Below are 27,939 nucleotides of genomic sequence, written 5' to 3'. Positions count from 1 at the left end.
AGTTTAGTATTATGTTTATTGCTCTACATACCAAGGTTTAAGTACACTGTGTCAATAGTTGTGGTATCGGGGCTGTCTGTCTGGTGGAATCGGTGTGCTCTTCCTCCTGTGTCCTCGTCCTCTCCCGTCACCTATGACCCCTTGTATACACCCGGTGCAGCTAAACCCCACCACCAAGTGTTCAAAAATAATATTGCACTATACATATAACTGAGACACCAACAACACCCATAAAATGGCTCCTACACAAGAGAAGAAGACAAAGTTGATTATTCGTAATATTTTATTAAGCAAGATTATTGCAGTTTCAACGCCTTCAATCATACAGAAATGTACTCCCTTTTCCAAATAAAAGCAGAAACAACTGAAAAGCTACTTGTTTAAAGCTTCTGTATTTCATATAAGCAGAAATCTCTGCTGGTATATTCTCAATGCTTAACTATATTTCGTTTCATATTTACTGTACAATTTGTTAGTGAAACATTTTCCTACTATAAATACTTGGGTTGCAAACCTTCTTCGTGTCATCACTGTATACACTTTTTTCAGATGAATTGAAAGGAAAGAGGACTGAATATCGTCCTCTTCATCATCATCGTCGTGTGCAGGATGTCAGTTTCTTGCAGTCAGAATCAACGATGTCACTAAGCTGCCCAAGGCCACAACCAGAGCTCCGAGTATAAACGTCCAGGAAATTCCCTGAAACACAACAACAAGGTCAGTCAAAATCCAGGGAGTTTTTATAATCAGAATGAAACTGAGGAAATATTTGTGTTGTAACTCACAGATGGCTTCTTCTTAGAAGGAATCAGGAAAGGTGTGATGTTATCTCCAAGCATTGCTGCTGGTTTAGATATCCATTCCTGAGTATCCTTGCCTCCTGACTGCCGTCTGACCAGTTTAGATAACTCTGCGTGGATCGCCTGAAGAAGAAAGAAAATGTCTTAATATTCTGCAAAAAAGCTGCTATTTGTACAGTAGATCTAATGTTGGAAATAAGACATTTTAGCTAAAGAGAAATGTGAAGTTGTAATTTTGAAAATGTCCAGCAGGTGAGAGCAGAGGTCTGAAATACAAAGCCTTAGAAAGTAGACTACAAATCCCATCGTTATTTGTTTTCCTTTTACATTTCAATTTATTTGTGTGGTCAGGCAGTATTACTTAACAGCATATTTTCTTAATACTTTCATTAGACTAGTTTGTAATTTGTCATACCATCTAATATAATATTAAGAAACAACACATGTATTCTTGTTTACAGTATATAACTACATTTGCTACATATTTTTGTTATCACGTAACACACTGCAGTACAATACCTTTCTCACAGAGCAGCTAAATACATATTTAATCCAGCATCAAGAGGGTGTAATTACCAAAGCAGCAGATATTTTAGTTTGGTCTAGACAAGACCAGACATTTCTCTGATGGCAGTGTGCCATCACAGTAATGTGGGTCAGGTCACTGTAACATTGGCAAACCATGTCGTAAACAGCTGATGGAAATGGACTCCTCACACTTTATTTACACTTTTCCAAATAAGAAAAACCAGTCTGCAGTGAACAAAAATAATGTTCATAAACTGAGATTGTTTTGCTGTGAAAAACTGTCCATCAGAGAAGCTATCCTAATCATAGTGTCGATACTGTATACCTGCAAGCAAGACTCTTCTAACTCCACTTCTATTTTTTGGGGGGCACAGGGCATTAAACAATATTTAGCTCATGCATGTGTTATTTTTAGGTTTTCTGGACGGATCTAAACATTGTGGTCACATCTGTAGACTGACTGATGTGCAGTTTGCCAGATAGACAAACCACACAAACAAGACAGAACAGGGCAGGCCTTCAACTGAAGTGGTTCACCGGGATCCAAGGCATCTCTTTTTTCTCCAGGCTAATGTGTGAATGCAGTGACTTTGTGAAGTGGTGTGAACTTAAAGGGGTGATCAATTATATTCATGTGTCATCATCTCTCCTGTGTAACTACCTTTGTCCTTAACATTTGGGAACAGATTAAGAGTCAAAACATTTAGGAATTGGATGTGTTAGCATTAAAGGTCAACTATTATACAAAATCCACCTTTTCATGTATTTTCTACATCAACGTGTGTCCCCTCAGTGTAAAGACGTTCTGAAAGTTTCAGGAAAAAAGATTTGCTCACTTTTTGTCCTGATACATTTATATAAAAACCTGTCTGAAAGTGAGCTGATCAGATTTTGGCCACTTTATGATGTCATAAATAATGATGTTTTGGCTTGTGCAACCATTAGCCAATCACCAACCAAGGTAACCCCCCCCACCTTACCACCTGAATCTCCTCCTAGAGCACCATTGTGTTCTTTTTAACCAAATATCTCTCAGAGGGGCGTGGGGAGGGGCTCCTTATTTTCATCTAAAGTAACAGACAGAGAATCAGCACTTTTGAAATGCCTGAATAAGGGAGGGATTATGGGATGCTACAATGCAGGATCTGTTTGGTATTTCGAGGCCAAACACTTCAGAGACATGTTCTGACCTATAATATATTGATGAAAAACAGTATAATAGGGTACCTTTAATGCACATATTTGGCGACAACAATTTGTTTGTATTGATTGGTGGATTTGACTTTTGCCCCTGTGTGTGAGGGAAGGACAGGCAGAATTGTAAGAAAGCTGAACGGGCCAGTTCACCCACACAATCTCACCTTGGTGGTTGGCTCCAGTTTCAATGCCCTTTTTAGCACCTCCATCGCCTCTTTGTATTCACCCGTGTCTGACAAAAGCTGAAAAAGATAACTGAACAGTGTGAGCAGTGTTTGTAGACACAGATACATAAACAGGCAGATAACAGAATGCAATAATGTAGCAACTAGTTCTTCCTCAATAATTATTATATCTCATCCCGTGGGCCCGCACCTTTCCCGCTCTGAACAGGGACTTGACGTTGTTTGGCTCCAGGGTCAGGACTTCCCGGCTGCTGCTCAGCGCCTCCTGGTACTGCTCCAGTTTGATCTGAACGGTGGCCAAGTTGTTCAAACACTTCACCCGGTAGTCCTGCACCTCCTCCTCCTCCGTCTTCACGCCACCGTTCCCACCATCTGTAGGGACGGACACACAACCTCTGACATGTGCTCTCTTGACACAACAACACTTTGACAGAGATGAGTTTCTTTATTCAGCTGGATATTGTATCTCGGTCCCTGCTGTAACCACTGCATGGATTCATCATTAGACCCAAACGTGTCCAGCACAATGCAGAAGTGACCCGAATAATGAGCCCTTGTTAGTGCAAAGGAATTTTCATACTTGGCCCGGAGAATGAAGTGAGGCAAATGTCAGCAGCTCTGGGCCCACATCTGGGTGAATGCAAGTCTTTTTAATCACACTCAACATCTCAAATTTACAGTGGAATTTAATCAATTTTGTTAAGGACGTGGTTCCAAATTTGATTCTTTAAAGAAATTTGAACTGATTTTGACAACTGGGAGGCAACGACATTAACACAATATCACTTTACGATATTTATCATTTAGTTTCCTAGTTACAGAGCAACATCAGCAGGAATTTGAAGTTGTGTTTCTGGCCCCTACAATGAATTGAAGCTCACTATTGTTGAGTGGAGGGGGACTGCAAAGTCAGGTGATCATTATTTTTGAGTTGGCACTTGGAATGACACCTCAATCTTTCAATGAATAATGTTAATTGGTTCAGCTTTAGGCTCCATATCTATACATCTCTTTCTGGATCTGTATCTTCTCTTTTTGATTAGCTATTCAAAACTTTGATTAAACGATTAAGCACAAATATCAAAGATGTCATCTTGCAGAGTTTGAATTGCTAATAACTTTTCAGATTTAAATGTGTTGAAAGCCTAAATAATGGTCAAGACATTTCTTACCATTCAAAACCAAACTAATATTAATGTACTTTGGCACATCTTAACAACATTTCTTTCCTGTTTTCTTTCTTTTCTTTTTTGGTTGTTTGGTTAAAATGCTAATGCTAAATACTAACATATACTTCATTAGGGTTGCAAAGGGGCGGAACATTTCCGGTAAATTTCCGGAAAGTTTCCATGGGAAGTTAAGCTGGGGAATTTTGGAAATATTCGATGCAAAATGAAACAAAAGACATGACATTTCAACAGATTTAAAAAAAAAAAAAATGTTTTTAAGTAGAACAGAACAAGTTTTAATTATTTTATTGAACAATTATTTGTTTAATTGAAGAACGAAAACAGGAATGTTGAGTTAAATATGACTCATCTGTGCATGTGATGGACGAATGCACTTACACATATTTCAAAACACGAAGTGTAATAACTGCAGTTTGCCTCCATGTCAGAATGACAAAGGTCCTCAGTGAAGCACAAGCCCATGTTTCTCACTAAATTGTAAGTACAACTTATTAAAAAGATCAGTTCAATGCAACTAATGTCGTCTTAGTGTTATTGCATGATGTTAAAATTGGTTTGCCATGAATTTAGTGATGGATTGTAAACATTTGAAATGCAGCATTTAAGTGTTTCTCAGATACAAGGTTGTTGTTTTAATAAATCAGACACTGATGGTACAGTGCTGTACTGTACTGTACATCTTTATATAGGCATTTGTTCCCTAACAATTTGATTTTGCGCTGATCAGGGGGTACTTGGCTGCATTTTTTTTTCAAAGGGGGTACATTATTGAAGAAAGTTTGAGAATCACTGTGCTATGGCATGGATAATGGATATTCAACTGTACTTGAATGGCATCTGTTTGTTTTAGTCAAGATTATGCTAAAATATACTTTCCCCAACTATATTTAAGTTCCCTATGAAGAGCCAACCTTCAATTTTGAATTGTTCCTGTTTATTCCCATAAATTCCCGTTAAATCCCATGGAAAGTTTCCATCTTTGAAAATTCCCGGAATATTGCAACCCTATACTTCATCAAGACAATTACCTGTAAAAACCGAGCAGAAAATGGAGTCTGATCACGTCTAATGTCCATGTGAGTGCATGATTAGTTGATTACTGGTTAATCAATTAGAGTGATTTATAAGCTCCACACAACGTGAATTATATTTGTAAATGATAAGTCAGATAGGTGAAAGATGACTCAAAAAAGAGTCAGCCTAAGTTGTTGATGTCTCTGCTTCAATATTATTATTTTTTGGTCATCTTCTTATCCACTAATTCCCTAATCTTGATGCCCTGATAAACTCCTCTCTTCACTGAGTTCACTCTCTGCTCCACCATCATTGACGCATTATGAAGCAGTCCATGTTTTTCTCTTCATTGTTCATTCACATTTCCCTCTCGGGCCCACCCTGCCTCGTCAATGATTAGCGGGATTAAGGAGGTGGAAATAATATGAAAGTTGATTAGCTTTGATTATTCAAACAAATTAAACCAAAACATTTATCATGGCACTGGACTCGGATAGATGTGGCTCTGCAAGGTGATAGTGTGATTAGTGTGATGGCAGACTGGAGGAGAGCATTATGTTACGTAACTCTGGACTCAGATTAATGTAGAAGTGTTTGAGGTCTCTATGAAATACTGTGTTTTTATGTTTAGAAATGTATGTGTGTTATCTTTGTCTGTTTTCTATTTCCATTGTAATCTTCTCCCATGAAGATATGCTCACAGTAGAATACTACATATGTATGGTGCAGGCGACAGTATTGAAATGTTTTCAATGAATACATTCAGGTTTTGCTGCTGGGTTACCTCTGCTGCGCGTGGTTAGCACATCCAGAGCCATACTGTAGGCTCTGGCAGCCATGCTGTATTCCTCCCTCTGGAAATGAAAGTTTCCTCGCTCTCGTTTCTGGTTGCCGATTCGGATGCGGTCGGCGATGGGCAGAGTTAACAGGTCCAGTTTCTCTCTGAAGTCCAGCAGCTGGAGCTGGTAGAGTAAAGGAGCCCATGCTGGAATATCAGGCTCCCTGCACATAAACAAAGATAAAATAACTACATAATCAATATCATCATAGGGCAAAGAGTAAAAAGAGCCAAGATTCCCCAGAAAACACTCTGATCTCTTAAATCAATGAAGAATTCAATCTGCTGTGATGTGATATCAGCTGAAGAAAGAAAAGCATGAACAAGCTGGCCAACATCCTGCATATGGGATGCTCCTGTTTAGAGTACAGCACATTTTTTAATAGTGTTAATTAATTATACAGTACTACTAATATTAACTAATAAATAAACTAATAAAAACCTCAAGGAGAACAATTCCACTGAAAATGTCATCAGAAGATTTTCAATTGAATTTAAAGTTTAAACTCACTCTTAAGGATAAGCCCTAAATATTTGAGGTTTTGTGTCACAGCCTTGCATTAAAAACAACATTGACAAAATCAACAAAAACATGCAATCATATAAATGCAGACAAAATTAATTAAATTTGTATTTATAAAAAAGTTATAATCAAAGGTGTTTATATAAGATATGACATACGTGCAAAGTGAAAATACATAGTGTTGTGTTCTTTCAACTGCTTTCTGTATCAATAGCATTTCACTATATCCAACAGCTTACATAGCAACGCCTTTAAAAGACTGAGTGACTCCGGCGCATTGAAAGCAGACAAGGATTTGATACTGGTATGAACCTGTGAGCCGCCGACAGCTTCGGCTCACTCAAGAGTCCCTCAGAAGGAAAGGTAATTTGGTTTTCAATCATCCAGCTCCTGTGACCACATGGCACACAATGGTCCATTATCAGTTACTCTGTGGAGGCTCTGGTTCCAAAGGTGTGTGTGTGTGTGTGTGTGTGTGTGTGTGTGTGTGTGTGTGTGTGTGTGTGTGTGTGTGTGTGTGTGTGTGTGTGTGTGTGTGTGTGTGTGTGTGTGTGTGTGTGTGTGTGTGTGTGTGTGTGTGTGTGTGTGTGTGTGTGTGTGTGTGTGTGTGTGTGTGTGTGTGTGTGTGTGTGTGTGTGTGTGTGTCCTAGCATTACTATACTTGTGGGGACCTAAATCTGTTTACACAGTCACAGGTGGGGACTCACCTCCCTTATGGGGACAAATTGGAGGTCCCCATGAGGGGAATCATTAATTTTAGGGTGAAGACTTGGTTAGGATTAGGGTAAGGGTTAGGGTTAGGCATGTGTTGGTTATGGTTAAGGTTAGGATAAGTCTCCAGGAAATGCATGTAAGTCAATGTAATGTCCCCTGAAGTGATGTATACATTGTGTGTGTGCGTGTGCATGTGTGTGTGTGTGTGTGTGTGTGTGTGTGTGGTGTGTGTGTGTGTGTGTGTGTGTGTGTGTGTGTGTGTGTGTGTGTGTGTGTGTGTGTGTGTGTGTGTGTGTGTGTGTGTGTGTGTGTGTGTGAGAGAGAAAGAGAGAGAGGAAATTAATGCAATGATGCAATTTGATTTTGAATTGGCCTACATTACTTATTGTAACAAATACAACTTATTTTCTCTTACAAAATAATGCACCTGTCAAACTACAAACATTAAACATACAAACACATTAATTGTTGTTGTTTGTTCAGTTTAATAAAACATAACATTCCCTAAAAAGAAAGGCACATGTTACCTTTCTGAAGTGTATCCTATCAGTTTAATGAACTCATCCCATCCAGTGACCTTTTTTCCACACAGTGATAGCACTGGGAGTTGTGTCAGGGCATGAATTACTTAAACCGGTTTTGTCAATGAAACAATTTACATCCGTCTAACAGAATTAGTTGTATCCCAGTTACTGCGAGGCTGTGTCAGCAGGTGGGATCAGATTACCCTTTCACCTCTTCTCTCCAGGGACCTCGTCCTCTGTCACAGGAGTGTGAACCCTGCAGCTGAGCCGAGCATCAGAAACCTGAGCCCTGTTCCTGCACTCAGGACTGGAGGAAGTAGCCTTCAGAGACGTTATCACTCAGGGCCTTGATCTGAATAAGTAGACGCAGGTCTTTAAAAAAAACGATCTGAACTATTTTTTAAAGCAGCTTTTAGACCTGCTGACTTGTTTTGGCATTCCTCTGCATGTTTACTGAGGGTCATAGACGAGGAAGTTCAATAGAAGAGGACAGTTGATTTGTTTATGTCTACATATAGCACATGGCCAGGTTATGTTGGTCTTTTTAGTCAGGCCTCATACTGTACATTCGATTAGCCGAGACAGATCCTCCACATCCTTTCATGTGTTTTGCTGGCGAACTAAGAATATGACACCATCACCGAATGATCCACTGCACAGTCTGTACATGAGATGGACGTGCTGTGGGTATTTGTCGTCCTTACATACTTTTCTCTACAATTATCTGCAAACATTACACAATATTCTGAAAGCTGTGTGTTATATAACTTTGTGTGGCATATAACAACAACACACACAGCGTCCCGACTACTGGCAGTGCCTGGATCCAGAACGGATTCTCTGAATTCACCTCTGAACCCACTTTTGTTTTTAAGTTACTGAACAACACACACTTAAGGTCTGAGCAAGCAAGTATTAGCTTGAAACAAGTTAATACTGAGCTTGACTTCTTCATCAAAGCAGATGGAGTGAAATAAGAGACCTGGCTCTGTAATATTTCAGTTCAAACGTATTGTCCCATACACTATTTCCTAATCTCTGTCTGACATTGTGACAATGTTTGGTTCGTAAATAGCAGCAAAAGCCCTTACTCATTCATCATAACTTCATCACGCAGAAAAAACACACCCACTTTGCTTCTAATGACTCGCACAGATAAGGACACATTAGATGAGAAGTGATAAGTCAATCCTTAGTAATGGATGCAGGTGTAGCTGCTATGGTCGAAACTGTACAAACTAATTGTGCCATATCAAAACATCATGAATCCAGAATGATGTTATCCTACAAAAGAAACACAGGTCACTAACATTGACTGCTCATTGCCTGATAAAAAACGATTCTTCACATGCAGGATTCAACAGGTGACCTTTGCAGCAGCAAACACTCAGTAAGCAGAACAACCGTATATAGGACAAAGAGTAAGGATGCATGGCTAAAACACTGAGGAAAAATGCAAATCAGTGAGAGTGGAGCTTCCATTTTGAGCATTAAACAGAATGCCTGGCGAGCTGTGGAGTGTAATGTGACTCTGCAGTGCGCTGACAGATCTATAAGGTTTACGGTGTCACGTGGGTCACCGGTGATTAGCACCAAAGCAGTGTGCTGCTGTGCTAAGCTCAGCCAATGAGCCCCCGGGGCCTGATTAGTGCAAACAGGAAGCAGAAGCTGGTCAGTGGGGCAAGATCCTGCCGCAAGATCACAGTGAAATCTGAAACTGCAACTTTAACCCCGGTCCACATCCTTACACTGAGCTGCAGAGCCAGTGTCCCTCCTTCAGTCATCACACAAACATATACGGATGGCATATTGTTTGTTTTCATATTTTTAATAAAAACCTTTTCTTGAATTATTCTTTTCAACTTATTTTAGGAGCTGATAAAGACTAATATACCAGACTCAAATTCTCGTTAAAGCTTTACCACTGACTAATGAGTTGAACCACTGTGATGTTGTGGAAACACCTAAAATCCCTTCCTGTGTAGTAAACTGTGGATCTTATTTTCAGAGCTATATGAAACTGGAGCAATTGTTTGTTTATTGTAATTTTAAGCCATTACTTTGACTTTAAAAAGATTATATATTAAATATAAATAACTCCAATTGTTTTGATGTTTCATCTTGCCCATATCTTGTACCATGTGTCTTTGACCAATTGCCAACAACATTATTTTTTTCATTTCAAACCTTTATTTACCCAGGTGTATCCCATTGAGATCATTGATCTCTTTTTCAAGGGAGACCTGCTCAAGTAGGTTCCACATGAAACATAAAAACATAAACAGAACAACAAAAAGGACATCATACAGCATCATTACAGGGATTTACAATTTACATAACTATCCACATGAACAGGTACCAACAGCTTCCGATTGAGTAGCATCCAACCGAGCTTTAAAAACATTTAGTGGCACCAGATTGCTCAGTTTCCATTTTAAGTGCAGACTATTCCAAGACAGAGGAGCTGTGCATCTAAAAGCTATCTTCCCTAAGACAGTCCTAGCAGTTGGCACATTTAATAAAACTACAGCATACGATCTCAGGCAGTAGCCACTTACAATTCGCCGTGAGATCAGGGAGCAGATATAGGATTGAAGTTTCCCTAACATGGCTTTGTATATGAAAATGTACCAGTGACTGAGCCTCCGTACAGTTAGCGAAGGCAAACCAGTCCTTGCATACAGGGTACAGTGATGGGTTAATGCTTTACAGTTTGTCACAAATCTCAGTGCACTGTGATCGCAGCATCTAACTTGACCAGGCAATTGGCAGGTGCATTCATATAGACCAGATCCCCATAGTCCAGCACAGGTAAAAAGGTCACAGTGACTAGCCTTTTCCTGGCCTCAAGCGAGAAACAGGACTTGTTCCTGTAGAAGAAACCTAGCCTAACCCTCAGCTTTTTAAGCAGGTTATTGACATGAAGTTTAAAAGTGAGACAATCATCAAGCCAGATACCAAGGTATTTGTAACAGGTAACCACTTCAAGTTATTATCTTGTTGCTGTCGGACTGCTGCTAGTTTTAATTTAAACTCAAGCTTTGGTTTCTTTGCAGAGGAATGACCCTGAGAGCGGCCTCCTGACCCAAACCAGAAGAAAGGTCATTGAAAAGGACACAGAGAGTTTTTGTATGGCTCTGAGCCTTCAGCAGGAAGACGGAGCCTGAGGGCTGAAGAAGGCTGAGCTGACTTTAAAATATGAGACATTTGCTGAGGCAGCAGATCAGACGGCTCTGTGAGACAGAAACAGGTCCAGGTGGCTGAAAAGAATCATGCACATAGACTTTATCAGCCCACATTCATGTCATGTTTACTGCAGGTCACCAAGGAAACCATGGCAATCAAAGTGACTGTTGAAAAATGACAAATATTGAAGAAAAAGTATCAACTTGTTATTTGATTGTGACCTTAATATAATAATATAACACATAATATCACATTCTATAAACACTGAGAGTATTAGTTAGAATGACAAGTTCCTAGGTATCTTCTTACACATTTCCCTTTGACCTTCTACAACAATAACATACTTCACAGAAATGAAACAAATATCTAATCTACAAAATGGGGAAGACAATCACTGTTTCCCGGGCAACAGAGCTTTATTGTCTGACGTTCGTGCTTCCACTCTTCTTGTGTTTGTATGAATGAGGTGATAAGGACGACACGCTTTTCCCTCCTGTGTCATGGGAAGATGCATTCATAATAGATTGGTTTGATACATGTGTTGTGGCTTAGCAAACTTCCTCATTAACGTGTATGATAGTGTCTCTGACTCACCCTGTTATCTGTCGAGCATGCCCTTCGACGCCCAGAATGAAAGGAAAAACTCCCACAGAGGGAAAACAGCGGTCACTTTGACGTCATGCTCTCCGTTTCAAATGATGAAAAGGCCAGCGATGTACCTCAAACTGGTTCCTATGGTTACTACCTCAGATAGTACACTAATATACCGTGATACATGTGGTGTGCAGCTTGTATGATTATACCAAATCCAAAAAGATTTATGAGGTTGTTGAGGCAGAAACAGGTCTGCTGCTGACGTTAAGTGTTGTGTCTGTTTTGACTCTCGAATGGACACACGGCACCAATACAGTCGAGCAAAGGAGCTTAGCTTTAATCCAGGCATGGTGAGACGTCACAGCTGTTTTTTCCTCGCTTGCTGCCATTCTAGTTAATTTGCAGCAAAACAGGCTCCTCGTACAGCCCAGATCTAGAAACTAACAGTGTAAAGCCTTTCAGCTGCTGCCTCGGCATGTGCTTTCCTCTCCTTTCTGTTTTTATTTCCTCCAGCAATGTGCCAGTGAAACTGTGCTCGCAGGGATCAATGGCAGCTACTGGCTACATCCTGACTGCTGAGCTCCTCAAAAGTCCTCATATAATCTACAGCAGATTTCCTTAGCCTGTTAAAATGAATCCAATCTCAGCCCTGGACTACCTGCAGGGTATGTAGTGGCTGTTTAATAGCAGGGATGTGCATTTGCCAGGCCATTTCAGAGAGACTCTGGTTACACAACTTCATTAAACCAGCTTTAAGTAGGGAAAAAAGCAGTATAGTTACCTGCAGTAGAAAGGGTTTCGACAATCTTAAACATGAAAGCGTGAAAACAGAGACATGTGAAAACACCATTAAAAGGTGCATTCACACAGTTTACATTTTCTGTTTCTGTTTCTCTGTGGGTATCTTTGAGCGGAGCATTATAGCTTATAAAACATTTGTAACATTGACTTTTCAATTTTTTGAAAAACCTACATTGTTTACTATCATGTTTAATATATATTTGTTTTATTTTCTTCTGACTTTTATTTTTGCCTCATTGCCAAGTTTGGTGTTACTGTCAGGACAGTTTAGAAAAAGAGTGTGAAACCCTGTGATCATGAAATCACTGCTCAATATATAATTAAATGTGGTTAAAACTCCACAGGGTACCGACCTTCAACATCAACATTTCTGTTTTGAAATACCAGTTTGTTTGTCGTTTAATAATCATTTTGATAATGGAGTGATTCCACTTTTCACAGATTAAAAATTGTCTATCAATAATAAACTTAAATCATTTGTTACAGTAGCAGTAAGTAATGACAGAAGATTAAGCAAACCCTGAAAAAAAAGTGCTTTCATGGCAGCACCACTATTTTTCGATGGAGTGTCTCCCTATGGTGACGAAAAATATGCAGAACACTAGTATAGAACACTTTAATAGTGGGCAGCACTTAAGAATTAAAACATCTAACAATAACTCTAAAAAGTTATTAAAACCGCTAAAATGTCATCTTTCAGAAAACTGTTCACGGTACAGACATCTTGCACACGTTTGACTCAAATGTTAGCCCATGTTTGGTATCCATCAACTCCATCACCAAAGAAGTCAATCTCTAGTTTATTAAATGCCTGACTTTCCTCACCAAACATTAGTCAACGCCATCCCTCTGCTGTTCCGTACAAAGTGTGATGAATGGTGAATATGTTTATCCATCGCATCAAGCTCTTTTTTTAAACAAATGCATTAAATCAAATCAAAATCAAATCTAAGAGCTAATTCATACATTTCATTAGACTGATATCAGCTGTGAGCTCCACCTCTCCACAGTGAATGAGTGAAGTTCAAAGCTTTTAAACAAAATCTTTCCTCTGACTCACAGGTGAGCGGGGAGAGTTTCAGATTATGCTTTATGCAATGATGTGAAACCTCTCTCAGGTTTGGTCTCTGGTGTGTGGCAGCATCTGAACAATTCCTCAAAAGAAGTCAAAGCTGTTGGTCTGCATCAGGGTAGATGAGAGCAATCTGATTTACACAGAAATACATCACCTAAGGTCGTTATCTAGAATATCCCAGGATTGACTCCTAATCCATAATCAATCAATACGAACAAGCAGACGTCTCTGAGGTGTGCACAGTGAGGTCAAGTGGCAAATTCTCATGCAGCCCCGGGGAGGCCGGTTTAGTTTCAGCTTATTCTCATCGATGTAAAGGTGGCAATGAGGGCTCGGTTCTTTCTTTGCAAAGACATTATGTCCACTGATTATACAAACCGAATTGTTGCTAGTCTTGGATTACACTTGTGAACTTCAAAGCTTTCTAAGTGATGAGCCAAAAATCCTGCTCTTTGAAAGATGAAAGTCCTCCTCTTCCATTACGGTTATACTTCACATGAAGGTCCCCCTACTTCAGTGGACATATGAATCCCTCAATGTTGCAAGGGTATTTTTGTGCTTTCTGTTACGACGAGCAATTTAATTTGCATTTAGATCAAAGATTTATTTTTTCCTCAAAAGTGTGATTTGGAAATAAAATATGGGTTGAGTCTTCATTATCATTCAACAAGGTTGCCGTTTGCCTCCCTCTGTGGTTACAGAGTTGTGAACATTTACGTTTGTGATCACAGGCTGCTCATTGTGTGACATTCAGGTGGCAGAATAAATGTCATGAAGAGATATTGATCAGAAACTAATTTCCCTTCTAAGTCCGAGCTGTCACGCATGCATGTGCCAAAGCCAGATAACTCCCACCGAGAAAATGTCACAGTGTCGCAAATCTCGTTTTGCAAAATGAACGCCCAACAAACGGACAGCATTTATCGCGCTACTCTGACTGATGATATAATGACATGTAACTTTTAATCAGCATGTGCACCTGTACAACTACAAGACCTTAATACTCAACATATCTGAAAATACATTTACTAGCACATATATTAACTGTACTTGTTGACTTTTCTGAAGTTTTGTAGTGTATGCACAAGAACATCATCATTATCATTAACTGTCGCCCTCCTGCCATACTGCTGTCCACTAGAAAAATATGACTGCCCCGATGAGTGTGTGTCTGTTATCTAACCAATACAAATCCTGCTTCCTTTCAGCAGCAGCAGACAGCTCAACCTCCTTGTGCATCCTGTGAATCAATAGCAGCACACTGAACTCCTGAATTATTCCTGCCACTACATTAGTCAGGTTGTCTGCGGAGAGCAAATGTAGCCGGGGCCATTAGCACGATTCTTCAGTCTCTCACTGATGGCTGTGTAGATCTATCTAAGACCTGGAGCATCAATCATGAAGAGCCACATCTCTTAGGAGGAAGGGCTTGAGTTACTTGACCAGAGCCTGTGGCGATGGCATAGGTCACTCTCATCACAGAGAGCTTAGAAAGGAACACAAGCAGACATTTACTATATTGACAAACTGATTTGTTTTCTTGCACAGATAATGCAGTGTTTTGCTACACATGAGCTCACTTGTATTGTCCTTCACCATCTGGAGTGACAATATAAAACATTACCGCAGTAATCCCATCAATGCCATCAAACAACTCGGGTTGTTTCATTTATAATGAGATCTACTTAGTTAATCCCTTCAGCTTAATCACTACACATCGGATTTTACGGTGAGGACGTCAGTAATTAACTTTGAGAGGAATATTTTGGACGTCTATTGTGTGTGTCTGTGTTTCTGTTTGTGTGCTGCAGACGACCGATCACGTCTCAGCGAGATGACTCACACTCCACGTCCCTACTGACGTCACATCTTCATCCACACACACACACACACACACACACACACACACACACACACACACACACACACACACACACACACACACACACACACACACACACACACACACACACACACACACACACACACACGCCACTTGTCACTTTGCGACAGATCTCTTTCCTCCAGGCATGCGGACAGAGCCCATCACCTCACATCCCTCTACAGCAGCAGCACTTAACTTGTGTCCATGTGAGCTTATTCCGTCAGATACACAGTTGTCGCTACTTCTACCACAGTACATGTAACATTTAGCAGGTTAACCTGTCAATACAGACCTGTTACAATCTGTGTGTGTGTGTGTGTTTAAGTGTCAACAGTGTCTCTGCCCAGAAAGTCGGTCTGTTTCATTCTTCTGAAGTTTGTGTATCTAAAATTATAAGTAAGTCATAATAAGTTTTTCTAAGCCACAAATGACGTGGGGGACTGGGTGGTCCAGAAAGTCAAAGAACCCCAGAAACAGCTTTTGTTTTTTAGCAATGACGAGGGAGATGGAAAGCAGCTATGAACACAAAGCCATGTGACATAACACCGGAGGGTTGAGGCCGGTGTATGCTTGAAACAAACGTGTTCGTTCAATGCGTCATCGTAGGCAGAGGTGTTAGCTGTTGTCATACAGGGGGGCGACACACAAAAATAGGTCAAATTCATCTAACTGAACACGTGCAGAATCTTTGCACATAATGAAAACAGATTAAAGTAATTGTAAGAAGATTAAGCAAGGCTACTGTCATGTAGCTGTAGGCAGACAGTAGAACTTTGAGCTACATGCTAAAGTCAGCATGCTAACATTTAATAATTACTAAAATGCTGTTGCTAAGCAGTGTGCGATGTTTACCGTGTTTGCAAGCTAACATTTGGAGACATTTAGGACTAATGACAGTAGTACAGCTCATGCTGATGGAAGTGTCGTTATTTCCACAGAAATGTGGTCATCAACTAATATACAGTATGTAGATAGAGTTATATAAAAGTTATGTGCAAATCATCCGGAGGGGGACACTAACATTTTGCAAACCAAATGTTGTTGCCATCTGTCCAGCGATTGTCCAGATATTTTACTAAATGCCAAAAATGTCAACCTCATGGTGGCACTTGAGGAAAATTATAATCCAGTAAACAATTATCTGGAAACCATGAATATCAGCACCAACATGTTATCAGAAAAGGTATCAGAGTTAGAGATGTTGGATCCCTTACACAGTGCAGTTTTCAAACAATAAAATTGTTGTTTTTTAGTGTTCATGGCATGCTTTCATATTCTAATTTGGACATACTATTTGTAAATCAGATACATCCTGCTGGTAACACACATTGCATACCTGCTCCTGCACATTATCTAATTTTTAAAACCAGTTCTGTGCAGCCATTCATGCTAGTAATCTCTCTCTCTGGCTGTGTTTATTGTGCACAGGAGGCATGGATGATTTAGAGGGGTGCCTGTCATAGATAGGAAAGGTGCTGGTAGAGCTTAGGTGCCACCTCCTGTGTGTCCTTATTTGCATGCCCACTGAAAAAAGGACCATGTTGCACAATGTTGTTATACAACACATCCCAGTTAGTGACACAGTGGACAAGGGGTGATGTCAGTGAAGCATGACAGTGGTGTCAGTGTCTTTGTACAGAAGGCAAGTTTTGACGAACTCATTAAAGTAACAAGTCAGCGATAAGGTTAGGACAGCATGTACAGATGTTAAACTGTCTGATTTAAATCCTTGCAAGATAACGAAGGGTTTGTTTTAGTTAAGTGGAGTGATGTTTGGGTTCAAGCAACTATTTTAACATCAGCTGAGATAATGAGGACAAACGGTTAATCAGCTAAAGTCAAAGTTTGTATTATAAATACTAAAAAATGTTGATAACATTTCTATATTTTTACAGTGACTTTTTTCGTAATGCAGTCATTTTACGTTGTGGTATTGAAACTACTAGCGCAATATGGTGTAATATGTTGGTAACACTTTACGGTAAGGGTATATGAATCATCATGAATTCATTCATGTAGTACTCATGAACTATCAGTAATGTACAGGTATTAATGGCATCTCATGCATGACTTAATGCAGGAACAATACCTTAATTAATGCATCAACTAAGGTACCTCAATCATCATGACTTCTGAGTTATTAATGATGTTCATGTCTTCTTCATATAGATCTGCAATTAAAGTGTCAGGCCAAAAAACTGACCAGTCACAGCAATTCCAAGTGTCGTAAACATGATTAACTAAGCATGACTTTGTCATTACTTCATCATGATTGTGCCCCTTCAAATAAAGTGGTGACCTGGTCGGTCGGTCGGTCATAGCAGTGCATGTATTCTGTTGAATTCAAAGTGTTGACCCCAACCCTGTTCATTGTGTGTTGACCATATGTTAGTTATCAGTGTAAATGATGGAACAGGTTGACTCTAATATGCTGAACAGCAGTTGGTAGTAATAACGCACAAAGAACAAAATAAGGGAGTGAATTCGGCTAACTAGTTAACATAGATGTAAAAAAGCAGGACTCACAATATTTCAAAAATCGTTACAGCAATATCACCTGTAAATTAACAACAACAACAAAAACTGGCCAGCTCTTGTTCCACAGACTGTGCATCTCTTCAGGATATGTAATAGTCGGTGTTATAATACATGTTTTGCTTGTTTTGTTTGTTTTGTTTGTACGTCAATTCCAACGACAAGTGGTTCGTATTATTTTTGAATAATGTCCTGTTTGCTCTTAACTGTTGGCTTATGAAGCTGTGTATTACTCTTACACTTACCTGCTGTATATTGAAAACATTGTGAGTTTGAATTATACTCTAAACTCACTGTATCTCTCAAGGACTGCATTGCAAAAGGAAATGATGGCATTCCCAAAGATGCAATTTTTGTTGCCAATTCATTAATGATACGTTTAAACCTACAGTCTATGGTTTAAACCAGGCATCCTCAAAGTACGGACTCTGGTCCGGATCCGGACCGAACCACAACTGTTTCTGGACTCTGAGCAAATTATACTTTTCATATGTATTATCTGTGTTATCTGCGAGACATCGCCACAACGCAACGAGTCAAAATGATCCGCTATGTCCATAGACTGCAAACAGCGCTCATCGGACATTTATGAGAGAAAGTCTCTAATGTCCGAGTGCAAATGAATGCAGCACAAGATGCACGTCATGTAACCCCTCCCCCGGTCCTGGCGCGAGCGTGGACATATGATTGGCGGCGATTTCATTTGAACGGGACGGCGCAAAACGAGAAGCATTCGGACCCAAGCACTGAAGGAATGAGGTATTTGCGGTCTACACTGACAGAGAAGAGACTGTTAGTTTGGCTGTACTCAGCATTGAATCAAAACGCACTAAAGCTGTTGATCTTAATACGTTTGTGAGGCGTTTTGCTGAACAAGATGGTAATCGCCGCATTCAGCTGTAATACACGTCAACTTGATGCTCTGCTCACGGATGAGCATAGGCCAGGCCTACAAAACTATTAAGATGATGACCTTACTTGTGTAAATATATTTTTTTCTTTGAGGGGGTCTGCCCCCAAAAAACTGTTTTAAGTCCTGAGAAAGTCAAATAAGACGGTGTGTAAAACTTCACTGCCCAGCCAAAAAAAAGTAACCACTTTGATTGAACTAGGTTAGTAGGTAAGGACATTCCACTGGATAATAACTGAAGTATAAAAGAATGCATGACTGAAGTGATGGAGACCATGTTGAAGGCAAACAAAAAGAGGAAATAACAGGTCAAATCAAGCAAATCCCCCTCTCAGATTCCACAGCAACCAGAAGAACATAAATACTGGCTGGTGATTTGATTAATCAGCTTTGTGATGGAATAAAAAATGCACAGTGCATTTCCTTAGCTGTGGATGAGTCCACTGACACCGCTGACATTGCTCAGTTGCTGGTGTTTGTGAGTTTTTATGATGAGGCAAAGGGGGAGTTTGTTGAAGATGTGTTGGGCCTGACGAGGGGGCAAGACATTTATAAAGCAATAATGGGAATGCTGAATGAAAAAGAGTGCAGCTGCCTTTATTCATCATAACTGTGCAGCTCTTACACTGCGACTCTGAGGGATCAAGCACAGACACAATATCAATGAAAACTGCTGCATACAGATTATTTTTGTTTTTGCAACCTCGTGTTAAGAATCTTGTTGCAATTGTTTAAAAGTTTGAATGACCGTAATAAATGGACCTTTGTCTTATTGAAACATTTATTTTGGACCTTTAAGATTTGTATTTGAGTACCCCTGGTTTAAACAAAACAATTGTACTTCTCAAACTAAAAAACATCCTACAAAGCTCTAAGTGTTCATGTATTATGAAGCCAACTTTGCTCCACCAAGTATTATCTGCTCTAAAAACACACTCTACCTAAAATGTAATAAAGGCAGTAAAAAGGCGCCATTTCACTTTTAGGAGATTTACTGTCCCACTAAATACCCTCTGACCACAGAAAGCAGAAGTAGATATATCTGAGTGCAGTGCTATATTATGAGGCTGTGTCGATGAGAGAGATAAGCTTGCTAGCAGTAGGGGGAAAAGGTAAACATCCAGGGAGATTATATGAGGTACATGGCATGCACAGTTCAAACACTGGTCTGAGTTGCAAAATACTGCTGCGGTGCCAAAACAACCCACCATCTAGTTTTCAGAGGGAAAGCAAAACCTCTCTCCTGCTCACATTTCATTCAGACATTTCTTTTTAGCTTTAGGTCAGGAGAGTGCATGCTGATTGAGAGCTAAGCCTGATCTTATCTGGAGCGTGCCACAGCTGTCGATGCTTGCTGGCCTGCTCCTGGAGTGTGAGGCCTGGGTGTGGTTTCTTGTAAGCCTGCTGTGTATACGTGCTGGGAAAGAAGCACACAGAGCCCAAAAGCAACAGTCAAACTTATTTAGGTCATATGACAATGCAGTCAGTTGTTGTGTCATAGTAACTAGTGTCAGTTACTCCAAAAAGTGACTCGCAACAACAATGGGGAGGAGAGTGATTTAGATGCATCAATGTGTTTTCCACTATTCTCAAAGGTCGCATTATTCATTTGACCCAGGTGGTTATGCAGAGTGAGTCATGCTACCTCAAGCACAGAGAGGAACTCCACCTCATAGATTTCATGTGTGGCTAATATGCCTTACGTATAGAAAAGGGAGGAGGGCGCATGTGCATGAAATTGACAGATACCAGTTCAACTCTGTGGCAAGTGAGTCACTGTACCTCTGCACTGGCGAGTGTTAGATGTAATGAAAAGCAGAACTGCCAGTTCTTTGCTGTATCGTGTTTCATTGGAGGATAAGCACAGAGAATGTTTGTATAAAGAGGAAAAACGCACAAACAATAATTACAAATGAACCTAACACCAGACCTTCTGTCAAATACAAATCACTGACATTTCTCACATTTTCACAATCACTGACATTTCTCACATTTTCAAGAGACTTACTCGTTATCAGACATGATCCCATTGATCACATGTCTCTGATCTTTTATCAAGTGGCCTGTTTGCTCTGTGTTTCTCTCAAGCTGCAGGCCTTTCTGCTCTGAGAAATGTCACTGTTACCTTTTTCAGCTGCATTCCCCGCAGGATATGGGTGTGCCTCAGAGGCCACAGGGAGAGGCTTCCACACCTGCCAACCTTTTCAAGAGTGTAACCAAAGATTCACATTGTGCACATTCCCAGAAAAACAGTACAATTGTCAATGCATGTTATGTAAGAGTTCTGGGTTATTATTTGATATTGTATGTTAAACACTTTTTTTGTAACAATTAGATTTGAATAACGCTGGATGTTGTGCAGGTATGATTATTTGAGATCTTGTAGTCATTGTTTTGCCCTGAAGACATCCCAGCCATGATGAAAACATTGTATTAACATATATGTCGATCAACGTTTGTGGTCAACACTAAAGCCCTGACCACACTGAGACTTGGCACTGGGAAAGAGATATCAGCTAAAATATGTTATTTTCTAATATTTTGCCATTTTAGACACTAAATTCCAGTGTCAGTCTTGGTAAAGTTTGGGTAAACGATAATGAAAATAAAACTTTATCCATTCTCGTTGATAATAAACCATTCCAAATCCAATAAAACAAGCACACATCATATAAACATCAGTCACTGCCAATTATTTTCTTGAACACTTTGAAAACATGGCAGTCTGACAAAACAAACATGATCACATTAAAATGGACAGACTGAAAACAGATGATGAATATTATACAATAACCACCACTCATCGAAGTTAGAGTTACAGTACTTTCCCATGAGCTAAAGCCTCCCTTGACTTGCTCCAACCTGTCTCTGTAGCCGACTACAGATCAGTCAGCCTGGTGATTTCTCAAGGCCTCAAAAGCCAACAGGCCACCTCGCCTGGGGTCAAAGAAGGAGATTTGTGTTTCTCAACGCTCCCACAGTCGGACTGGTTTGTTTGCCTCGCTGCAAAACCGAGAATGATAGCCATCTGGTGTGGCTCCACAGTGCGTTTACTGAACATTAAGTTATTTGTGATTATCAATTATATTTGCATTTCATTTTAACTGTCTGAAGGTGAATCTGATCAGTTCAGTCACTGTAAGTATTTCTGTGTTAATCCATGTGGGATACACCAGGGTTCAATTCTGGGTCATCTCCAGTTTTTTCAGTAAAATGTACTATACAAATTAGTTTTTCCTGAGCTGACCACACTCCTAATATGTTTTCAGAACAGGAAATAAAACACCTTTCACTATTTCTAATGTTGTATCCAATGATACGATATTTCAGAGTTCTCTCAATGGTGTCAGGCAAATGTACTAAGCTAACAAATATAGTGTTTGTCAAAATAGAATCAAAACCAAATTGAGGCACTTTGCTTGCACAACTGACATAGAAAGGTTCGTCATGGATGAACATCCCCTAAACACCTACATAAAATATGTGAATATAAAACAAAAGCATAACTAACCTGACCCTCATTTTGCCAGATGCTGTACTGGAGACTGTACATTTATTCCTTTGTGTACAATAGTGTGAGATCCCCTCACCTTTTAATCATATGTGTGCTAGTTACCAATAACTTGATTTATTGATTTATGCTGTATAAGAGCCTTTGCTTTATTTACCAAATAAACAAAGACAATCATGCTATTCATTGTTATATGTGTGTCCCAGAAGATGAATGTGAATAAGATAATTATGAACTTCTAATTTTCTAATATCAAACAACCCTCTCGGGACACGTTAATGCAACAGTAGAATGATTTTGGGTCTGACAGTGGACTTGGATTAAAAAATTAAAAAAATGTTTAGACATCCCACAGGCTTTATTTTCTCCACTTCAACATGTGCCAATGACATAGTCTTAATTTGTGCTAAGTGTAAAAGTACACCAACACCTTCGCTGCCAGCGGCGGGATTTAAGCTACTGTTGATGTTTGCCAACAGCCAGCCAATATAACCACACAGAAGTTCACAATGAAGAAAAGCTGTGGGGGTCCGGTTCCTTGCTAAAGGGCACCTCTGCAGTTCCCGGGAGACATACTCTTTTTGGGGACTCAAACCAGCAACCCTCCAGTCTTCTAAGTACCTACAGACTGAGCTATACTGCTACCCCAACAAAGGCATGCAGTGTATATAATGGGGATAAATTGACTATGCTGCTTGTTTGTTCGGTTTAGTTTTAGTCAGATTATAAAGCATCTGCCAGTGACACATAATGTTGTTGACTCTGAGGTAGTGCAGAGCTGATGAGGAGGTTGAGTGTTAAAGTTGTGCCTGTCCAGAGATCAGCAGATGCTGCTTCCACTGCTCTCTGATAAGGACCTGCTGACTGAAGGGAGGCAGTCTGTGTCTCGGACTAAGTAGTGTGTCTCACTGGGGAATAGCTTTGACGTAAGCAGCAGTTCCTCAAAAAGGAGAGCGTGATGTCTTTCGTCACAACTTCACTTTTCCAGGCTTTGATGTCACAGGAATACATCTCAGTGTTTCTTTCTTATAGTCCATTTAGTCCCAACCAGCGCGTCTGTTTTAATCAATGGGGTTAATGCTCCAGACTTTTCACAGGGTTTCATTAGTCTCACAGCCACCTTTTTAAGGAGTTGCAGCTCTGATCACATCCGACACCACAGCTAGGCCATCACCCACACCAATCTACAATCCACTCCACTGTGCTGTGTTGTGTTGAATCATACTGTCTGACCAGCTTTGCACACTGTTCTGATAAATAACTGTGAAGTGCTCTTAGCGGCCCTGTTTCCAACGGGCGACTGTCTGAGTTCAATCAATGCATCCGCCAGAAAACAGAGAGAGGTTAATGAGATTTTCCCTCATCGTGCCTCTGTCTTTTTACATCATAAACACGCTGTGGATGACACATCTACTTTGAAACATGATGTCTGCTGCTGCTTGAGATTCTTATTTGTGTGAGCTTATTTGCACAAATACTGTTGTATCTTTTTGTAGTACACCACAACATGCAGGTCTGGCAACAGTCTCTGAAGGAGAATGCACAAGTCTTGCTAAAGAGAAAGTAAAAAAATAGCTTTTTGCGTTATTTCCATACGTTACATGATAAGATCAATACCACTTTTATGTCTGCGTTGTTTATGTAGCTATAGCAGCCAGTTTGAAACCAATAGCTTTGCTATGTTTAAAGGTAACAAATGATGCATACTGGCAACTTAAATCGGTATAAAAAACAAACTGTAAGCACTGCAATATTCAAAATGTTTATGTGCCAGAATATTTATTTTTCTGTGACCAGTGACTTCACAGAGTCTCCGCTGGTTATCTGGCAACTTCTCAGAGCCAAGAAATAGTCTGGCACACAACATCCTCAAATCATAAACTAGTGAATTGACATTAATACACTTCGGATTATTTCCTGATTAAACAAACACATAAATGTTAATTAATAGATGAACATGAACGTGTTTCTTTCTGTTTTCCCTCATGCTAAGCTTAGCTGTTGGCTGCTGGCGAAAGATTCATGTTAACTCTAAAGACATGAGCATGTTTTCTATTTTCTCATCTATACTCCCAAGAAAAAAAATCCTATTACCCACACGTTTCCTACCAATAGATGACTTACTTTAAAAAGGGGTTAAATTGGGTTTATAATCTGGTATTTTTTTCACATAATGTTCTTGATTTTCTCACTTGTCAAACCGAATCATTAACAAATGCATTTAACTTCAGTGAGAAAATCACTTTCAGAGTTGCCGTTAACCTCAGTAAGTGTGTCGTGTTTAAGGAGCTGGCATGAAGCTCTGATTGTGTACCTTTTGGTACGGCTAAATTTGACTCCACAGCACACAACCCTAATCAGCTGCATCAAAACAATCATTAACTAACCTCCCGTTGCCTCCTTTATTTTTCTCTGCCTCCTTCTCCCGCACAACAGAGGGCGAGACTCTACAAACACCTCAGAGACTCCTCGCTTCACCTCGCACACCCCATGTCCCATCATCCCCTTTACTGAGCTCCATAATAATAACAGGACCTCACACACAGCACAGAGCTGACTGAAACAGTACTACACACGCTGAAAAAAAACAAGCTTTCACAACACAATGTTCAGCATATTTGAACATTATGTTGTTGACAATGTTCAGACGGACAGTGTTTTACTTTCAGTACGGATATGAATTATGAAATGATGTCTGTGTCCTGCACCTTTTCAAGCCTTTTACTGCCACATGATAATTGTGTGTGCAGGTTGTTTTTATGCATTACTCCTCTTTACAGCTACTCTGTTAATGGTGGAGCATGTAGCTGAATGGACGTTTTGATATAACTGCACAGCACATTTCTTTATTTTAGACTGTTTCCTGGCTTTTTATACTTAAAAGAAATGACACTGTCCACTCACAGAGCAAACATGGCTCTGGGTTGAAACTATGTAATAATGTTGAATTCATTCTACTGGCATAGAATAATCTGTTCCAGAATTAAATTAATGACCCCAATTTTGCTGTTTATGAAAGAGCTAAATATACAATATAGTCCTGTCAGCCTAAACATCCTTACAACATCGAGAACAGAATGTTTTTTGAAGTGAACTAATTAAATCCCATTAAACACTTTTGATACATGTTTTTCCTCTAATGAAACCTCAAAAGACAAATATGTTCATGTATATGTATATATAAAATCACTGTGGAACATTAATGTATCATTCTCATGTGTTCTGGTTATCTTAAGTAAACATTAAAACTATAAACAATGGGTTTTCGTCGGCGACACACCAATCTCCTCTGTGTTTATTCCGGCTCTTTAATGGCGTAAAGGTCGTAAACCTGAGGCATTGGCCGTAATATAAGTGCTGCTCTCCCATTCGTTGTGAGGTTACAAGCAGGCCATTGATAGGCTGCCTCTGAATGGTGTTGGGAGGAAGCCATCTGCTCCTGTTTATGGTTCATTAACCCCGCTACCCCTGGATAACCAGGCTGCCCCCACAGCAACAGGTACAGAAAGCCGGGGCTCTGAGATGATACTCAGAAAGAATAATAACTAATCCAGTCTTGTTTTTGCTTCAACATGCACATGCTTAATTGAATCGTTACCATTAACAACAATAACTGGAAAATTCTTACCTTCCCAGAAGTCCATATGCACACTGGGAATCTGCTAGCAGTAATGTGATCTCTCTCTTCTGCATGGACATGACACACTCCTCCAGGGCCTACAGGTGTCAAAACACATTGTGTTATTAAGAGGACAGATTGGGCTTTTTACATAATCACACTCAATACGTCATCACGTAGCGCATTTAATCAATTGACTAAGACATCTGAAGGATTTCTCCGTTTCAAGCTTGAGGAACAGTTTTTTGCCATTTCAGATTCATGATGGTAAATTGTTTTCAGACAGAATATCTATCTCCAATTGTCATACAATGTTATATTTTTGGTAACCAGGATTAGTCCTATTGATTTACGTGATCCTCTTACATTTCCTCCAGTCAACCCATGAGGTTGACATTACTTATTATGAGTGAAATGTCTCAATCTATGGTTTAATGCTCTGATTTCTGAAAACTATGTAGCACAATGGTTTGGCTTATTGAAAGCTAATGTACATGCAGGGTTCTTGCTATTTTTATTTTGTATCTTCAGCTTTGGATAAAAGTGTCAGCTAAATTAAACCCTTTTTTTTCTTACTTTTTTGGTACCACCCTGGTCAAAGTTCTAAGTGAGCTGAGCCGTTACTAGAAGTGTGAATTCAAACACTACAGATCACTGAATGGTCAGAGAAAATCGTCACCGGCGCGACGCAGGACAAATGCATTTATTTAGGATTCGGCCCAGATTTTAAAAGATGGAAGCATGCTAAACCACACCGTACATTATGGCATACGAATTAAAAACTATAGACGGTTTCTCAGCAGATAAAAGGCTTCAGCAAGTCTTGCATTTATTATGATGTTGTGGCAAATAGATTTGGGGAAAGGACCTGGCAAAAGAAAACACGTTGCATGACTCAATATCAGCACCACTAAGCTAAAGGTAATTTAAAAGCTTCACATGTTACCAGTGGGGTGTTAAGTGACATAAGGAACAAGAAGTGCAAGAATTCTAACCATATCCATTTCAGATTTGTATGACTCATTCCTAATAAAACTAAAAGTGTTTTACCTGGTTAACATCTCCCTCTCCGATAACAAAGACCAGCTTGGTGTCCTTCTCCACCACGGTGCGGTCCTCCAGGACACACTGCATCTTCACAGAAACCTCCTGGCCCCAGACAGGTATCAGGGCGTCAGGGGCCCCAGACTTCACCAACTTCTTCCTCAAGAGTCGGTCCTCTGCGTGAGGAAAGAAAAGAAGGTCATGCAGGAAGAAGCAGGGTTAATCTGTTACTTGTTGGTAAACACATGCTACAAAATCCGGCAAAAGAATCGGCAAGCTTGAGCTCGGTTCAATTTTGGGACATCGTCTAGTATTCTGTGGTTTCAATCTAATATGAAATGTAGAAGTTTAAATGAAGTAAATGAGCTACTACTTGATAGATTACTGATACGATATTACCTCACAATACCCAGTGTCTCAACAAATTTAAAATGTGTGATTTGGGTTATATAAATAAACTTTAATTGAATTGATTTCCTCACCAGTGATGTCGAGCCAATCGTCTGCCCCAAAAAGCTCCTCAAAGGTGGAGGAGGTCCACTCCTCTGTCACATATTCTGGAAAGAGACTTTCTGCTGAGCTGTCTATCTCCAGCACATCGTCGTCCATCGATGGTTCTTGAAATCGCACCGTCTTCCAGCTGTTTGTTGTCTGCAGTTTCCTCTGCTCGCATGCTGTGTCTCCACATTCCTCCGGATCAGAGGGCTTTCTTATATCGGAGCTTTGACTCTCTCCTGCACAGCTCTCTGCTTCAACCTGCTCTTCCCCATGCAGCTCCTGGCCTTCCTCTGCAGACCCACAGGGCAGCTCGGTGTGAGTGTCACCGTCTGAGGGTTCAGTTATGGCCCCTTCTACTTCAGGTTTGGTAGGCTTTGCTGCAGGGTCGAACTCTTCACATGGCTCTGTCTCCATTTCAATGCAGAGAGCGACACCGCCTGCATTCGCCTCGAGAAGGACTGATCCTCTCTGTCCGAGCCAATATTCCACTTGGTGCAGGTTAGTAGTTCTGTTGAGTAGCAACTACTAAACTCTGTGAAAACATAGAAAAAAATATCTCCATGACATAATGTTGACAAAAATCCATGTTGTGCTTTAATAATCCAACTCAGGAAGAATCCCTTAATCCCGGTTTCATCTACAGTTCTTTGTCCCGCCTGCTGCTGCGTAGTTTTTGCAGGTTTTGTTGCACTTTGACCTCCTCACACTCCTGCTTGTGTTTATCTTAGTCTACATGGTCCATTGATGTGGCAACGACAAAAAAATGAT

At 40.0% G+C, this 27,939-nt stretch overlaps 1 protein-coding gene across 1 annotated transcript; it reads right to left on the bottom strand.

Annotated features, from left to right (window-relative positions):
* Positions 1-300: 300 nt before the first annotated feature.
* On the bottom strand, positions 301-27,939 carry fkbp16 (FKBP prolyl isomerase 16). Its single transcript, XM_034085519.2, has 8 exons — positions 27,156-27,939; positions 26,680-26,849; positions 25,639-25,727; positions 5,699-5,916; positions 2,901-3,082; positions 2,690-2,767; positions 786-923; positions 301-699 (listed from the first exon to the last, which is right to left on the bottom strand). The coding sequence occupies exons 1-8, from the start codon at positions 27,583-27,585 to the stop codon at positions 613-615; spliced, it is 1,392 nt and encodes a 463-aa protein (XP_033941410.1). The 5' UTR covers positions 27,586-27,939; the 3' UTR covers positions 301-612.

This window comes from Pseudochaenichthys georgianus, chromosome 6 (assembly GCF_902827115.2).
Source record: "Pseudochaenichthys georgianus chromosome 6, fPseGeo1.2, whole genome shotgun sequence".
In the NCBI taxonomy this organism is placed as follows: Eukaryota; Metazoa; Chordata; class Actinopteri; order Perciformes; family Channichthyidae; genus Pseudochaenichthys; species Pseudochaenichthys georgianus.
The sequence above is the reverse complement of the archived record's forward strand: the minus strand, read 5'-3'. Positions and strand labels throughout refer to the sequence as shown.